Raw genomic sequence first — 18,370 nt, forward strand, 5'->3', positions numbered from 1 at the left:
CTCCGTCCCAGAGCTTGGGACAGAACCAAGGGTCCTTACTCCCAGTGTCCCCCGCCCCCACGTCAAACCACTAGACCCCCCACCCACTCCTTGGCTGGGAGTTGCATCATTTGTGACTCAGACTTTGTTGTGAGCTAACACTGCTGGGTTATTTCTGGGTCGAGTTGTGCAAAATACAGGCCCTTTCTCTTCATGGGGGCACGCCTCAATAGTTGAGCTCCTGGCCAAGAATCTAGTGCATTGCAGGGGGGCCTGGGAACCAGGACTCCTGGGTTCTATGCCAGGCTCTGGGAGGGAGTGGGGCTAGTTTTAAAGCAACGATTGTTGCTTAGGTGGTTTCTTTGCTAAGACAGTGTCCAATGATCATTTCCGTTCATGGTTTGCAGCTTGTGGATCTCAGAGAGTAGGTGGGGGTGGAGCATGTAGAAGACACAGAGTTAAGGGGAGTGAACTCAACACACAGGGGAGGGCTCTGGGGTGCAGGGGACAGACACACGGATGCTTTGCTGGCCAAACACACGCCATCTGAGGCTCTCTCTGCGCTGGGTCTGTTTCCACCACCCGCTGCCCAGGTGAGTCAAGACAGTGGGTGGAGGGCCCCATGTTGGGTCTAAAGGGGAATTTTCTTGCTAAGCCCCCCTAGAAGCCACAGAAATTTGCTATTGTAAAGGCAAATCGGTGGGACTCCCTGCCACTGGGTATTTGTGGGGTTCCCATGGGGCACTCAATAGACAGAGGTAGTAGGTGAGGTCTGTGACATGGGTAAATTTTTTCCCCTTAGTTCATGTTAGTCTGACGAGTGATCCCCATTTACAAAGCTCTAAGCCAGCAGTTCTCAACCTTTCCAGACTACTGTACCCCTTCTATTGTGTACCCCCAAGTTTTCCCTCACTTAAAAACTACTTGCTTACAAAATCAGACATCAATATACAGACGTGTCACAGCTACACTATCACTGAACAATTGCTGACCTTCTCATTTTTCCCGTATAATTATAAATTAATTGCAACATAAATGTTGTACTTACATTTCAGTGTATAGTATATAGGGCAGTATAAGCAAGTCATGGTATGAAATGTTAGTTTGTACTGACTACGCTGTGCTTTTTGTGTAGCCTGTGGTAAAACTAGGCAAATATCTAGATGAGTTGATGTACCCCCTGAGAGACCTCTGCATACCCCTAGGGGTACACATACCCCTTGGCTGCGAACCTCTGCTGTAAGCCACAAGGCCCCAATTTCCTCCCACAACCCAGGAGTTCTGACCTCCACCCCACTCCCAGAGCTGGGCGTAGAACCCAGGAGTCCTGGCTCCCAGCCTGCCCTTCTCTAACCATTCGGCCAGGCTGCAGAGCACAGAGGACACCGGGCTAACAAGGCCGTAAGGGGTGCAGTCCCTGCCAGAGGCAATAGCCCAGAGGACCCGGCTGCAGGGCTGGCAGCCCGGCTGGGGGGCAGAGCAGCAGCTCGGTGGATTGTGGCTTCCTGTTGCAATGAGGGTGAGAAGGACCCTGCATGCTCTCGAGTCAGGACGTAGCAGCAGTTCCTGTGACTGGCAGATGAGCAGAAGAGATGGGGTGGGGGAGGGGTGGCTTTTTCTGCCTTGTGGCAGTGAGTTACAGTGGCACCAGCTCCTGCATGCTAGGAGTCAACAGCACCGATCCCTCCTCAACTGAGTAGCCCTGATCCCCTGCCCTGGGGCCAGATTAGAGCTGGCCACCCGAGAGTGGAAAGGCCCCATGGCCCATTCCCTGCTCCCCTGAGCCAGCCAGATCACAGCTACATGGTATTCTCTGCATAGCTGTATATTTGATCTCCTAGACTGTCCCCTTCCCCACTTCTCCCATGTCTGCTATCCCCCTTCTCCTCCCCTACTGCTCACAGCTCTATCCTGCAGCAGTGAGTTCCACCGGCTATAGCCCAGTTTCTGGGAATATCTAGCATGGATATTCTGGAGGACCACAGAGTGCCAGCGACGTCCTCTCCAGTGTTACCTTACTAACCCACACTGGTATTTCTCCCTTCTCCACTTCCACTCTCCCTTTTGACCTCCAATGTCGTCCCTTCAAAACCCTCTTCTGTCTCTTCCCAGGGTACCATGGAACAAAATATCACGGCACTCCCACCAACCACAGTGGCAAATTCCAGTAAGATCACAGTCACCACGAAGACCCATCACCTGGCCTCTGCTGTGTTGCTCTTTATCACCTTCCTGGTGGGTGTGGTGGGGAACGGGCTGTACCTGTGGGTGCTGGGGCTGAAGATGAGGAGGACAGTGACCACGCTCTGGTTCCTTCACCTGGTCTCCTGCTACCTCCTCTTCACCCTGCTAATCCCGTTCTTTGCCATCTACGTCCTCGTGGATTTCCACTGGGTCTTTGGCATGGCCATGTGCAAGCTTCTCAATGCCTTCATTTCCATGGGCATGTTCTCCTCTGTCTTCCTTCTGACACTCATCAGTCTGGACCGCTACACCCTCACTCACCACCCCATCTGGTCCCGGAATCACCGCACCCTGTCCCGAGCTTGGAAGCTGGTTGTGGGCGTGTGGCTGGCCTCCTTTGGTCTCAGCACTCCCTACCTGGCTTTCCGGGAGACCCAGGTGGTGGACGGGGGCAGAATCATCTGCATCAACAATTACACCCCCTCCGGAGACCGGAATGGAGCTGAGATGCAGAACCTGGACAGAGAGGTCCACCTGGCCGTATTCGTGGTCCGATTCCTGCTGGGCTTCCTGCTGCCCTTCTGTACCATCGTGGGATGTTATGTCCGCGTGGGGCTGAAGATGAAAGAGAAGAAGTTGGCTTGGGCTGGGAAGCCCTTCAAAGTCGTGGTGGCTGCAGTGCTTTCCTTCTTCCTCGGCTGGCTCCCCTACCACCTCTACCACGGCTTGAAGCTCTACAAGAAGGCGGTGCCAGAGTCAGTGACGGGTGCTCTCATGGTCATTTACACCTTGTCATCCTGCTTCAATGCCTCCTTCTCCTCCATCCTCTACCTCTTTGTGGGGGAGAAGTTCTGGCAGGTCTTCAGGAAATCTCTTCTCACTCTGGTCAAAGAGGCTGTTGTCGACGATCTAGGCAGCAGTACTGCTGAGTCTAGTGAAAGACAGGGGTCAGAAGTCTAGAACACAAAACAGGAGATGGTCTGAAGGTGCCCAGACTTAGGGAGAGTTGAAAACTTGCCATCCTCTTTGTTCCTAGATTCCTGCTTGTTCTGAAACCTGATGGGTTCCAGGTATCTCAATGTTTATAAACCCCAGTGTCCCTGGATTCTAGATTCCCTGCTCTCTCCAGAATCCCATATGTTCTAGGTCTCTCAATTTTTTCAAACTCAGTGGGTCATCAGTGGCACCAGATTGCTAGCCAGCTCCAGAATCTTGTTGGTTTTAGGTCTCTCAATGTGTTCTAACCTAATTGACTCTCTTGGATTCTGCATCTCTAGGTGGCTCTGGAATCTCATTTATTGTAAGCCATTCAGTATGTTCAAACTCAAAGTCTACTGTGTCTAGGTCCCTGACTGGATCTAGGACATCACTGGATTCTAGAGTGTTTTCAAACCACATAGAATCCAACAGCTTCCAGATTGCTTGCTAAAAGTTTCATCCTGGTTCTAGATTTCCAAATGGTTTAACATCCATTAGGTGTAGTATATTATAGAAGAGTCTGTGTATTATAATAGTGATATCTAGGTCTTCTCTAGTGCTTGTCATCCGTAGATCTCAAAGAACTTTACCAAAGAGGTCAGTAGCAGTCTTCCAGTTTTTACAAATGGGGAAACTGAGGCACAGAGTGGGGAAGTGACTTGGCCAAGGACACCCAGTAGAACCTTCGGCCTGTCCAGTGGCAGAACCTGGAACAAACCCAGCTCTCCTGTGTCCTGGCCCAGGTCTCTATCCATTCTGGGCTCTCTGGGACATGGACTGTCTTTTTGCTCTGTGTTTGTACAGTGCCGAGCACATCGGGGTCCTGGGCCAGGGCTGGGGCTCCAAGCTCTGCTGAAATAAAGAATAGTAATTATTAATAATTCCCAGGTTTTGCTTGAACTACGTAGTTTCCATAAGTTTTTTTGTGGCAGCTCTGAAATAATTTCCAACACCATGTGACCCGATCACTGGGATATTTCATGTGGGGAGGTTGTGGCTTAGTTTCAGAGCGGCTGGTAAGGAAAACAAGTCAGTAGAATAAAGAGCTGCTCCAGAGAAACCACCTGCCCATGGTCACTTCAGGATGGTGAAGAGGTAACGTCCAAGCTAATAAGAGTGACGCTGTATGGAATATGGGTGATCATTCATAATGTTATGGATACAAAATTGCAATGGAACATACCAGATATGCCATGTAAGCGATCAGTGGGAAAGTTATCATTTGATAAATATGATCAGCTTGTTTATGTGTATGTATCATCTTTGTATTGTGAGTTGTAAAGATGTGTGGTATAGTGATATCTCAGACCTGTGCTGTGTATCTGGGTGACAGCCCCAGACAGCTTGCATCAGCCCTGTCCAGCCCGTTGGATGAGCCATGAAGCATTTGCTGGCAGTGTGGCATTTTGGGTAAGATCCAAACCAGTATTGATCTGGGAATGTGGCTGGCCCTTTGGGGATCAGAAGAACATTTTGTGTAGTGAATAGAATTTTAAGTAACTTCTCACTTTACTGGACCTATTTGCTGACTGGGAGCCTAAGATTGGAATGCAATAAAGGGGGCTGTGGGATTTCTTCTTCTTCTTTTTTTTTTTTTTGGCTTCTTGATCACCAGTGTGGCGGATCAGGAGCACAGCTTGTGAGTGGTTGGTGAATCTAACTACAGTGTTAACCACCAGGTTTGGGATAAACTGCTCTCCTTTTTGCTGCCCACCCTGACCTTGGCATTTTCAGTGTGGGCTGCCCTCTGCACCTCTAGTCACAGGTTACGGTAACTGTGAAGGTCTCACCTGCCAGCTCCAGCTAAGTTACAAAACCTTGGCCAAGGTTGGGGGGCAGCAGATCCAAAAGATGATAAAGAGTTAAAAAGATCCTCCCGATTCTCCATCACTGGCAATTTTTAAAGCAGGACTGGATGGTATTTCTAACAGGTCTGCTCTAGTTCAAATAGGGACTAATTCAGGGATGTTCTGAATCAGGTCAGACTAGGGCACCACCATGCTGCTTCTGGCCTTAGAATCTCTGATTCTATCCAGAGGTCAGGCAGATGTTGTTGGGGTACCTTACCAATTGTCACCTGGACCCACTGGGGTATCTGAGGAAGCCAGGCCTGTGTGGGCCACCAGCCCCAGGTGGAGGGCTGTAGGTAAGTTAGACATGCACATAGCCCCTCTGTGTTAAACATCTTTTCCCATTGCTACTGTTCAGCGGAAACAAGACGGCCAAACATGACAGATACCGTCCCTCGCTGATTCAGAATTTAATAGGATCTTATGGATTCTAGGAATCCTGGCCAGTTCTTACCCTCTTGGTCCCAGGTCTGTCAGGGTTTTGAATGCAATCTGATCTGATGTGGGCTAGATTTAGACATCATGTTTTCCAAGCCACTTTATGTTTCAAAAGCCGATAGGATCCTATGCATTCTAGGTATTTGGCTGGTTCTTGAACCTCTTGGGTTCTAGGTCTGCCAAGATTTAAAAACCCGAAGAGATCCTATGTGGTTTTGAGCATCCTAGTTTCCAACCTCATACCTGACATCCTAGACCACACAGGACCAGTTTGGGTTTAAAATTTTTTGGTCAGAGCAAGAACCCAAAAGGTTCAAGAATCACTCAAATGTCTAGAACTCTTGGGATACTATTGTGTTTTTAAGTGTGTGTGTGTGTGTGTGTGTGTATACATATACGTATGTATATATATATATATATAATATACACACACACACACAACAGCACTGCATTAGTTCTAGATATCTGGCTTGTTCTTAAACCTCTTGGATTCTATGTATAACAGTGTCTTGAAACCCAATTAGATCTGACAAGGTCTAGTAACTGAAGGGTTCCAAGTACAGGGAACCATGTACTGACTTGAGACACTTTCCAACAGGCCTGATGTTCACAAAGCGTTCAGCTCCTTCTTCTGGAAAATCAGGCCTCTTTAATGGTGTTCATCTGGGACCCCCCCCCCACCCCCCCAAATAGAAGCATAACAAATAATCACCAATTATTTTGGAATATTAAGCCTGTAAGGCAATAGGGCCTGGAGCGAACAGGCCAGCTCCTCGGCCAGTGTAAATCAATGTAGCTCTGTTGACTTCACTTCAGAGTTCTTGGGCTCTTCTCCTGCTGCTGGGAGACGAGTGGGCTCTAGCAGGTTAGCGTGGGGGGGCTAGGAGCCAGGACGCCTGGGTTCAAACCCCAGCTCTGTGAGGAAATGGTGTTTAGCAGTTACAGTAGACTTAGTGACACCAAAACATTTAATGAATTAGTGTCAGATTTGCCAAATTGTTTTGCTCAACCACCAAAAAGCCGACATTTTCAAAATAAAACACTGTGATGTTCTGATTCCAAACAGCTTTGCTTGAAATTTGTTTAATTTGTTTATTCATTTAAAATGTGTAAAAACCAAGCTCAGGAAAAAAAAAAACATTTCCTTTAGACTGAAACAATCTCCATCCCCACCCCCCACACCTTTTCATTGGCTAATAATAATAATTTGGGGTCATCCCAAATGAGCCCCCCCGCACCTCGGCTGTTCAGAGACCCAAAGAATCGGTTATTGGCACAGGACTTACATGCCATCTGTGGTCCCAAGTCAGCCAAGTCACCAAGACACCAAGTCAAAGGTGATAATAGGGACAGGAACTCAAACATCTCCATGTTGAGATCAAAACAGCAGTGCCTGTGTCTCTCAGCCCCCACGTGTCAGCTCAGCGTGGGTGTTACTCACCCTCAATTTCCGCTGGAAGCCGTACTTCGCAGAAGTGTGAACTGCTATTAAACACAGGTGTGAACAGCTCAAGGAGTGGACTCAATTTTGCTACACGGCTGCACTGGCCCTCGGTCCTTTTGCGTGGCTGAGCTCAGGGGCCATCCAGGCTCGACGTTCAGCCTCTTTGCTATTTCCCCTCACTCTGCACTGAGAACATTATAACCATCTGAAAATGTTCAATCAGCACGTGTGTGTGGGGGGCCTGTATCACGGGAACTCCTGGACCAAAGGACCCCCAATTTGCATCACAACCCCCCGCTCCATTGCTCAGTGCCGATTTTCAAGGCAGTTGCCCCCTGCACGGAGGCTTCAGTGCAATTTGTGAATATTAACAGCAGCTCATCTTCAGGGGGCTGCATCTCCTGACGTCCCTGATCAAACGACCGCTCTTTCCTCCCGCAGACTCCAGCAGAGCCCCTGCTGCTTGGTGCCACTTTCCAAGTCAATGCGAGTCTGCAACTGGTTTTCAGAGTGCTGTGAAAAAAATTAAGAACAGCTTCTTTTCATGCAGCTTTAACTGAGGGCCCCAGATCACAAGCCTCTGAACCTGCCCCGCTCACTCTGCCCTGGGTCTTCCTCAGAGACGGCCAATTTCAAGCCAAGCCGAGCGGGCGCGTGGATTTCAGAGCACTTGGACGCGTCGGTTCTGACAGGAAAAGGTTTCTCTGTAGGCCTGGCTGCAGGACCGCCCTTGGCAGATCTGAAATAAGTATCTAAGATTACAAAAATTGTAAGTGAGGGCAAGGAAATTCATTAGATTATCTTTTGTTTTAGCTTGTGAATTTTCCCTATGCTAAGAGGGAGTTTTATTCCTGTTTTTTTGTAACTTTAAAGCTGAGCCTAGAGGGGAATCCTTTGTGTTTTAAATATTTTTGTTTACCCTGTAAAGTTACTGTTAGGGGGCTTATTCCTTCACCCACTTACTTCCCTGGTCCTTCTCGCATGAACAGAGAGCAACAATACCCAAAGTCCAAAGGTGCAAACAATTCAATGTTTATTGGGGTGAACTTCCAGCAAGCATGATTCCAGTTTCCTTCCTTAGTATCCTCCTTCCCAGCTCTGACACCACAGAGCCTTACACCTGTGTCCCTTTTCCCACTCCTGCCCTTAGCAAAACATGATTCCAATTTCCTTACTCCCATTCCCTGTTCCCATTTCCCCCTTTAGCAAAACATGGTTCCAATTTCCTTATCCCCATTCCCTGTTCCCATTTCCCCTCTTTAGCAAAACATGATTCCAATTTCTCCACCCCCATTCCCTGTTCCCATCTCTCCCACACACGCCCACCCCCTCCCACTCAGGCCCCCTCACTTTCTCATTGACTACAGATTATATAGTAAAACTTGAGTTCTGCTTAGCTATACCTTAACCAATCATTTTCCTGAAATTTAACTAACCAATCCTAACATATTGTAACATGATTATGTAACCAATTATATCCCACCACCTTAATTAGTTTACACCCAGCAAAATTAATTATCCAGCAGACAGGAACAATCCCAGAACCAGACCGAGATTATACAGACAAACAATAGCAAAGTGGGAACTATAATGACAAAACAATACAGAAGTGAGGATTTCACATCCCAGTATTGATAAGTGAGTTCTTGCCAGACAGGATGCTATCAAACTAAGTTTCCTTTTACATTTTCTAGGCACTTCCCTTTCTCTGGAGGTGATAGGAATTATCAGGACAGGATTGTATTCCTAACAGCCCAATAGCACCTTCTTTCAATGTGACTAGTTTGGGATGTGAGGATGTGACCGGTTGCTTCCTAGCTTATGGCTGCCTCTGCTGCTTAGCCAAAGGCCTTAGCCTAAGCACAGGGCCTCAGACTGTGACAGTAAGAGAAGGCCCTTACACCAGCAGACAGTGATTTTGATTCTCTCTTTTATACCTCTAGAACTAGCCAAGTGATAAGAATACACCTAAATTCTTAAAGTACAGGCCTTTGCCGACAGGCCTGAATATCTATATCCTAACAGTTACCTTCCATCCTGGTTTTGCAGGTGTGATTCTTTTCCTTTTTCCGTAAATAAAATTCTTCTTTTAAGAACCTGATTGATTTTCAGTGTCCTAAAAACCCAGGGGTTTGGTCTCTGCTCACACTGTAACCAGGTCGTTTGTATATTATTCTCAAGCCTCCCCAGGAAAGGGGGTGAAGGAGTTTGGGGGGGAATATTTTGAGGAAATAGGGACTCCAAGTGACCCTTTTCCTGAATTTTTGTCCAACTCACGTGGTGGTGGCAGCAACACTATCCAAAGACAAGGGGAGGGAACCCTGACATAGCTCCTTGAATCCAACAGCCCTTTCCTCTCCGCACACTTACATCCAAACCCGGGGCATCAGCCTGGCCATACTCATACCAGCCACCTCTGCCGCATCTCTGGGGAACGTGGATCTTTCAGAGCCCTATCGAAGCTCTAGTCCCTTTGGACATGCAACTCCCTCCAATGGACAGCAGTTGGCATTGGTATTTGCCCTGGAGGTACCGCTGAACCCACATTTCTGTAAAAAGAAAAGGAGTACTTGTGCCACCTTAGAGACTAACCAATTTATTTGAGCATGAGCTTTCGTGAGCTACAGCTCACATGCATCCGATGAAGTGAGCTGTTGCTCACGAAAGCTCATGCTCAAATAAATTGGTTAGTTTCTAACGTGCCACAAGTACTCCTTTTCTTTTTGCGAATACAGACTAACACGGCTGTTACTCTGAAACCACATTTCTGTGCATCCCTGGCCCTCCGCGTCCAACCGTCTAATGAGCCAAGCTGGGCAGTAGCGGATTATCCAATGGTGGAACTTGGTGGGATGACTGGAGTACTGTCATGGATGGATATAAACTGTTCAGGAAGGACAGGCAGGGCGGAAAAGGTGGGAGAGTTGCATTGTATGGAAGGGAGCAGTATGACTGCTCAGAGCTCCGGTATGAAACTGCAGAAAAACCTGAGTATCTCTGGATTAAGTTTAGAAGTGTGAGCAACACGGGTGATGTCATGGTGGGAGTCTGCTATAGACCCCCGGACCAGGGGGATGAGGTGGACGAGGCTTTCTTCCAGCAACTAACAGAAGTTACTAGATCGCAGGCCCTGGTTCTCATGGGGGACTTCAATCACCCTGATATCTGCTGGGAGAGCAATACAGCGGTGCACAGACAATTCAGGAAGTTTCTGGAAAGTGTAGGGGACAATTTCCTGGTGCAAGTGCTGGAGGAACCAACTAGGGTCAGAGCTCTTCTTGACCTGCTGCTCACAAACCGGGAAGAATTAGTAGGGGAAGCAAAAGTGGAATGGGAACCTGGGAGGCAGTGACCATCAGATGGTCGAGTTCATAGAATCATAGAATAACAGAGTTGGAAGGGACCTCTGGAGGCCATCTAGTCCAACCCCCTGCCCAGAGCAGGACCAATCCCAACTAAATCATCCCAGCCACGGCTTTGTCAAGCCTGACCTTAAAAACTTCTAAGGAAGGGGATTCCACCACCTCCCTAGGTAACGCATTCCAGTGTTTCACCACCCTCCTAGTGAAAAAGTTTTTCCTAATATCCAACCTAAACCTCCCCCACTGCAACTTGAGACCATTGCTCCTTGTCCTGTCATCTGCTATCACTGAGAATAGTCTAGATCCATCCTCTTTGGATCCACCTTTCAGGTAGTTAAAAGCAGCTATCAAATCCCTCCTCATTCTTCTCTTCCGTAGACTAAACAATCCCAGTTCCCTCAGCCTCTCCTCATAAGTCATGTGTTCCAGTCCCCTAATCATTTTTGTTGCCCTTCGCTGGACTTTCTCCAATTTCTCCACATCCTTCTTGTAGTGTGGAGCCCAAAACTGGACATAGTACTCCAGATGAGGCCTCACCAATGTTGAATAGAGGGGAACGATCACGTCCCTCGATCTACTGGCAATGCCCCTACTTATACATCCCAAAATGCCATTGGCCTTCTTGGCAACAAGGGCACACTGTTGACTCATATCCAGCTTCTCGTCCACTGTCACCCCTAGGTCCTTCTCTGCAGAACTGCTGCCGAGCCATTCGGTCCCTAGTCTGTAGCGGTGCATGGGATTCTTCCGTCCTAAGTGCAGGACTCTGCACTTGTCCTTGTTGAACCTCATCAGGTTTCTTTTGGCCCAATCCTCTCATTTGTCTAGGTCCCTCTGTATCCTATCCCTACCCTCCAGCGTATCTACCTCTCCTCCCAGTTTAGTGTCATCCGCAAACTTCCTGAGGGTGCAATCCACACCATCCTCCAGATCATTTATGAAGATATTGAACAAAACCGGCCCCAGGACCGACCCTTGGGGCACTCCGCTAGATACCGGCTGCCAACTAGACATGGAGCCATTGATCACTAGCCGTTGAGCCCGACAATCTAGCCAACTTTCTACCCACCTTGTAGTGCATCCATCCAGCCCATACTTCTTTAACTTGCTGGAAAGAATACTGTGGGAGACCGTGTCAAAAGCTTTGCTAAAGTCAAGGAACAACAAGTCCACTGCTTTCCCTTCATCCACAGAACCAGTTATCTCATCATAGAAGGCAATTAGATTAGTCAGGCATGACTTTCCCTTGGTGAATCCATGCTGACTGTTCCTGATCACTTTCCTCTCCTCTAAGTGCTTCAGAATTGATTCCTTGAGGACATGCTCCATGATTTTTCTGGGGACTGAGGTGAGGCTGACCAGCCTGTAGTTCCCAGGATCCTCCTTCTTCCCTTTTTTAAAGATGGGCACTCCATTAGCCTTTTTCTAATCTTCCGGGACTTCCCCCGATCGCCATGAGTTTTCAAAGATAATGGCCAATGGCTCTGCAATCACATCCGCCAATTCCTTTAGCACTCTCGGATGCAACGCATCCGTCCCCGTGGACTTGTGCACGTCCAGTTTTTCTAAATAGTCCAGAACCACTTCTTCCTTCACAGAGGGCTGGCCACCTCCTCCCCATGCTGTGCTGCCCAGTGCAGCAGTCTGGGAGCTGACCCTTGGTCTGGGAGTTCAGGATCCTGACACAGGGAAGAAAGGAGAACAGCAGAATATGGACCCTGGACTTCAGAAAAGCAGACTTTGACTCCCTCAGGGAACTGATGGGCAGGATCCCCTGGGAGAATAACAGGAGGGGGAAAGGAGTCCAGGAGAGCTGGCTGTATTTTAAAGAATCCTTATTGAGGTTACAGGGACAAACCATCCCGATGTGTAGAAAGAATAGTAAATATGGCAGGTGACCAGCTTGGCTTAACAGTGAAATCCTTGCTGATCTTAAATACAAAAAAGAAGCTTACAAGGAGTGGAAGATTGGACAAATGACCAGGGAAGAGTATAAAAATATTGTTCGGGCATGCAGGAGTGAAATCAGGAAGGCCAAATCACACCTGGAGTTGCAGCTAGCAAGGGATATTAAGAATAACAAGAAAGGTTTCTTCAGGTATGTTAGCAACAAGAAGAAAGTCAAGGAAAGTGTGGGCCCCTTACTGAATGATGGAGGCAACCTAGTGACAGAGGATGTGGAAAAAGCTAATGTACTCAATGCTTTTTTTGCCTCTTTCTTCACGAACAAGGTCAGCTCCCAGACTCCTGCACTGGGCAGCACAGCATGGGGAGGAGGTGGAGCCCTCTGTGCTGAAAGCCCTCTGTGGAGAAAGAAGTCGTTCTGGACTATTTAGAAAAGCTGGAGGAGCACCATGGACCGAGGCAACATGACTCTCCCACCAACCACTGAGGCGAATTCCAGCCAGACTCCAGCAGCTGTGAGCACCTCTCACCTGGCCTCTGCAGTGTTGCTCTTCCCCACCTTCCTGGTGGGTGTGGTGGGGAACGGGCTGTACCTGTGGGTGCTGGGGCTGAAGATGAGGAGGTCAGTGACCACGCTCTGGTTCCTCCACCTGGTGTCCTCTTACCTCCTCCTCTTCCTGCTGATCCCCTTCTTCATCGTCTCCCTCCTAATGGGTTTACACTGGGTCTTTGGCATGGTCTTGTGCAAGCTTCTCAACACCTGCATCTCCGTGGGCATGTTCTCCTCTGTCTTCCATCTCACCCTCATCAGCCTGGACCGCTACACCCTCACTCACCACCCCATCTGGTCCCGGAATCACCGCACAGTGCCCAGGGCTGGGAAGCTGGTGGTGGGCATGTGGCTGGCCTCCTTCGGTCTCAGTCCTCCCTACCTGGCTTTCCGGGAGACCCAGGTGGTGGACGGGGGCAGAATCATCTGCATGAACAATTATGCCCTCTCCGGAGACTGGAATAGAGCCAAGATGCAGGAGCTGGGGAGACGGGTCCACCGGGCCATCTTCATGGTCCGGTTCCTGCTAGGCTTCCTGCTGCCTTTCTGCACCATCGTGGGATGCTATGTCCACGTGGGGCTGAAGATGAAGGAGAAGAAGCTGGCACAGACCAGGAAGCCCTTCAAAGTCATGGTGGCTGCAGTGGTTTCCTTCTTCCTTGGCTGGCTTCCCTACCACCTCCATCATGGCTTGAAGCTCTCCAAGAAGGAGGTGCCAGAGTGCTCTCTTTGTCATTTATACCTTCACATCCTGCTTCAATGCCTGCTTCACTCCCATCCTCTATCTCTTCGTGGGGGAGAAGTTCTGGCAGGTCTTCAGGACGTCTCTGCTCGCTCTGGTAAAAACGGCTTTTGTTGATGGTCTTTTCAGCAGGGCTCCTGAGTCTAGTGGAAGATACGGGTCAGAAGTCGAGAACACAAAACAGGTGATGGCCTGAAGGTGCCCAGACTTAGGGAGAGTTGAACACTTGGCATCGCAGTTGTTTCTAGATTCCTGAGGGTTCTAAATCCTAATGGGTTCCAGGTATCTCACTGTTCAGAAACTCTGCAGTGTCCCTGGATTCTAGATTCCCTGCTCTCTCCAGAACTCCATGCGTTCAAAGTCACTCAATTTTTTCAAACTCAGTGGGTCATCAGTGGCACCAGATCAGTAGCCAGCTCCAGAATCTTGTTGGTTTTAGGTCTCTCAATGTGTTCTAACCTAGCTGACTCTCTTGGATTCTGGATCACTAGCTGAATCTGGAATCTCATTTATTGTAAGCCTCTCAGTGTGTTCAAACTCAAAATCTATGGGTTCTAGACAGTACCGGATTTACCATGGCCCCAATGACGGCATAGCGCTGGGCCCAAGCTCAGAAGGGGCCCCGTAACACTCATTTCCTCCCTTCTCGCAGCGCTGCAGAAGCGGAGCCTCGGAGGAGCAGGGATCGAGCGTGGGAGCTGAGAACCCACAGGGCCCTGGGAGCTGTAGTTCCTTGGCCAGCTCCCCGCCTAGAGAGCCGGCCCTGGAGCAGGGAAGGAACTACATTTCCCACATTCCCTTGGCAGCTATCAACAGGAAAGTGAGGGGGAGGGAGTGAGGAAGCTGAGATCCCATGCGTTGCAGCTTGCTGTGAATGGAGAGCTGGCTGCTAGAAGGGGGTGGCACTGTGAATGGGGAGCAAGGATGCCCAAGGAGTAGAAGGCTTTGGCTCAGATATCACCCTCAGAAGACTTCCCCAGTCCTGGTGTGACCCCTCCTGGCAGCCCCCAAAGAAGGAATTGGGTGGACTAAATAGACAGTGCACCTCTCTTTCTGAAGCCTAGCAAGGGAGGTCTGTGGACCCCACCAGGAGAAGTTAAAATGAAAAGTAAGGGAGAGGAGGCTCTACTCGAGGACCTGCGTGGCTTTAGATACAGAGCAGGAGGATTTCCACTTCTGAGCCATGGAAGCAGAAATTGACTTTTCCTTTCCAGATTTATCTAATATTCAGAAAGGAAATCTAGCACCTGCCTTCCAGATTTGGACACCCGCAAAATTCAGGGGTGCTTAAGCTCAATTTGGGCAGCTGTTACTTCATTTCTTGACTTTAGCAAAGCTTTTGACACGGTCTCCCACAGCATTCTTGTCAGCAAGTTAAGGACGTATGGGCTGGATGAATGCACTATAAGGTGGGTAGAAAGCTGGCTAGATTGTCGGGCACAACGGGTAGTGATCAATGGCTCCATGTCTAGTTGGCAGCCGGTGTCAAGTGGAGTGCCCCAGGGGTCGGTCCTGGGGCCCGTTTTGTTCAATATCTTCATAAATGATCTGGAGGATGGTGTGGATTGCACTCTGAGCAAATTTGCGGATGATACTAAACTGGGAGGAGTGGTAGATACGCTGGAGGGGAGGGATAGGATACAGAAGGACCTAGACAAATTGGAGGATTGGGCCAAAAGAAATCTGATGAGGTTCAATAAGGACAAGTGCAGGGTCCTGCACTTAGGATGGAAGAATCCAATGCACCGCTACAGACTAGGGACCGAATGGCTAGGCAGCAGTTCTGCGGAAAAGGACCTAGGGGTGACAGTGGACGAGAAGCTGGATATGAGTCAGCAGTGTGCCCTTGTTGCCAAGAAGGCCAATGGCATTTTGGGATGTATAAGTAGGGGCATAGCGAGCAGATCGAGGGACGTGATCGTTCCCCTCTATTCGACACTGGTGAGGCCTCATCTGGAGTACTGTGTCCAGTTTTGGGTCCCACACTACAAGAAGGATGTGGATAAATTGGAAAGAGTCCAGCGAAGGGCAACAAAAATGATTAGGGGTCTAGAGCACATGACTTATGAGGAGAGGCTGAGGGAGCTGGGATTGTTTAGTCTGCAGAAGAGAAGAATGAGGGGGGATTTGATAGCTGCTTTCAACTACCTGAAAGGGGGTTCCAAAGAGGATGGCTCTAGACTGTTCTCAATGGTAGCAGATGACAGAACGAGGAGTAATGGTCTCAAGTTGCAATGGGGGAGGTTTAGATTGGATATTAGGAAAAACTTTTTCACTAAGAGGGTGGTGAAACACTGGAATGCGTTACCTAGGGAGGTGGTAGAATCTCCTTCCTTAGAGGTTTTTAAGGTCAGGCTTGACAAAGCCCTGGCTGGGATGATTTAACTGGGACTTGGTCCTGCTTTGAGCAGGGGGTTGGACTAGATGACCTTCTGGGGTCCCTTCCAACCCTGATATTCTATGATTCTATGATTCTCCCAAATCAAATATGCTGATCCTCTGTAATTTGCTGTAGAAAAAGTAGGATAAAATTGAGCAACCCATGCTGGGGTCTTCCCAGTGCTCACTAGGACTGGAATTGCTATTTTCTACAGCCCTTGCCATTTTTTTTTAGTGTTGTTTGTTTAAAAAGAAGACCGTGATATTGCAATGGCAAATTCCCCACAGAAACGAAGAGTGGAAGAAAAGAATTTAAAAAGCACCTCCATTTCCCCTCATTTATGTAGGACAGTCTTACAATGTGGATCAGATATCGCCTCCAATCACACAAGCCGAAAAGTGTTCCACCTGACTGCAGTTCTGAACCAGGGGATCCACAGCTTAATGAGAAACCCTGGGGGCGGAGGGAGCTGTATATGGCAATGCAGATAGTCATGTAGAGGTGTGTGATCAACATGAAAAATGTCTCTGAGATTCAGTACCGGGTATACTAGGCCACCAATGGCCCTGCCACGCCAGGCCCACACTCGGAGCCCACAATGGCTCCATGGGGGCCCACAAATATATTTGGCGCCAGGGCTCACCAAAGGTTAATCCGGCCCTGGTTCAAGATTCCCGGCTGGATCTAGGACATCACTGGATTCTGGAGCGTTTACACACCACATAGAATGCAACAGGTTCCAGATTGTTTGCTAAAAGTTTCATCCTGGTTCTAGATTTCCAAATGGTTTAAAATCCATTAGGTGTAGTATATTATAGAGGAGTCTGTGTATGACAATAGCGACATCTAGCTCTTCTCTAGTGCTTTTCATCAGTAGATCTCAAAGAATTTTAGCAAGGTCAATAGCAGTCTTCCAGTTTTTACAAATGCGGAAACTGAGACACAGAGTGGGGACGTGACTTGGCCAATGTCACCCAGTAGAAACTTCGGTCCATCCAGTGGCACAACCGTGAACAAACCCGTGTCTGCTATGTCCCAGCCCAGGTCTCTATCCATTGAATCTCCATAGACTGTGAGCTCTCTGGGACAGGGACTGTCTTTTTGCTCTGGGTTTGTACAGTGCCTAGCACAGCGGGGTTCTGGGTGAGGATTTGAGCTCCCAGTGCTACCGAAATAAAAAATAATCATAAATAATCATTCCTGGGCATTGGGGTATGCCATTGGGGGTATGCCAGGCACAGTTCTGCTGCTCTTCGTTCACACAACAAGGACAACAACCCTTTATTCTTGCCCAATAACAAGGAGACTGGGGATCCAACACCAGCCACAAGTGATCATTTGGGCAAGCAATCCCACCATGCAGAGCACCTAGGCAGGGTGGGTGTGTCCATGCAAATGAGATCCTGCTTTGAGCAGAGGGTTGGACTAGATGACCTCCTGAGGTCCCTTCCAACCCTGATAGTCTATGATTCTATGATTCTATGATCAGCTTCTGCAGTCTTTTTCCACAGCTCAGCACTAGATGTCAGAGGAGAGCTCATCCAGACTGTGCTTACACTTGGAAAGTGGCACCAAGCCCCAGGGGCTCTGCAGGAGTCTGCTGGAGCGAAGGGTGGTCGTTTCATGGGGGACTTCATGAGTTGCAGCCCCCAATGATGAGCTGCTGTTAATATTCACAACTTGCACTGATGCCCCCGTGCATGGGGCAACTGCCTTGAAAAATGACATTCTGCAACGGAGGCGGGGGGAGGGGGAGTTGTAACGCAAATTTGGGGTGATTTGGTTCCCGTGATACAGACTCCCCCTCCTGCCCCCAGCACGTGCTGATTGAACATTTTCAGATGGTTATAATATTTTTGATTCAGAGTGGGGTGAAAAAGTAAAGAGGCCGAATTTCAGGAAACATCGAGCCCAGACAGCCCCTGAGCTCAGCTAAGCAATGGGACCGAGGGCCAGTGCAGCTGTACTGCAAAAGTGAGTTCGCTCCTCAAGCTCGTCACACCTGTGTTTAATAGCAGTGCACACCTCTGCGAGGTACGGCTTCCACCAGAAATTGAGGGTGAGTAACACCCACGTTGAGCTGACACGTGGGGGCCTAGAGACAGAGCAACTTCTGTTTTGATCTAAACATGGAGATGTTTGAGTTCTCGTCCCTATTATCACATTTTGACCTGGTGTCTTCAGCCACAATAGGGCTGAATTGGGACCACAGATGGCATGTAACATCCTGTGACAATAACCAATTCTTCGGGTCTCTAGTTCTTCTGAAAAATGGGGGAGGGGTTATTTGGAGACGACCCCAAATGATTTTTTGGGAGCAAATTAAAAGGGGGAGGGGTTGTTTCAGTCCGAACAAAATGTGTTTTTGTGAGCTTAGATTTTACACATTTTAAATAAAATTTGAAGCACATTTCAAGACAAAGCCATTTTGAAAAAGAAAATCAAAATATTTCATTTGAAAATGTCAGTTTTTTGGTGATTGAGCGAAACAATTTGGCAAATTTGATACTAATTCAATAAATGTTGTGGTGTTACTAAGTTTGCTCTAACTGCTAGAG

At 48.6% G+C, this 18,370-nt stretch overlaps 1 protein-coding gene, 1 long non-coding RNA gene and 1 pseudogene across 3 annotated transcripts in view; 2 read left to right on the forward strand and 1 right to left on the reverse strand.

Annotated features, from left to right (window-relative positions):
- The first annotated feature begins 492 nt into the window (after positions 1-492).
- Positions 493-6,545, forward strand: LOC102937160 (probable G-protein coupled receptor 33). The gene is made up of 2 exons (XM_027829158.3): positions 493-572; positions 2,092-6,545. Exon 2 carries the CDS (start codon positions 2,098-2,100, stop codon positions 3,121-3,123), a length of 1,026 nt encoding a protein of 341 aa, XP_027684959.2. The 5' UTR covers positions 493-572; positions 2,092-2,097; the 3' UTR covers positions 3,124-6,545.
- A 12-nt stretch (positions 6,546-6,557) lies between these two features.
- LOC119564155 overlaps positions 6,558-18,370 on the reverse strand; it is a 29,230-nt gene continuing 17,417 nt past the window's right edge. Inside the window, exons 3-4 of one of the 2 annotated variants that reach the window (XR_006287339.1) lie at positions 7,473-7,612; positions 6,558-7,386 (exon numbers count right to left, since the gene is read on the reverse strand). This is a non-coding gene — a long non-coding RNA (uncharacterized LOC119564155). The remainder of the gene's footprint in view (positions 7,387-7,472; positions 7,613-18,370) is intronic. The other variant, XR_006287340.1, reaches the window with a different exon arrangement.
- On the forward strand, positions 12,473-14,233 carry LOC102936932 (annotated as a pseudogene).

Source organism: Chelonia mydas, chromosome 24 (assembly GCF_015237465.2).
Source record: "Chelonia mydas isolate rCheMyd1 chromosome 24, rCheMyd1.pri.v2, whole genome shotgun sequence".
Classification (NCBI taxonomy): Eukaryota; Metazoa; Chordata; order Testudines; family Cheloniidae; genus Chelonia; species Chelonia mydas.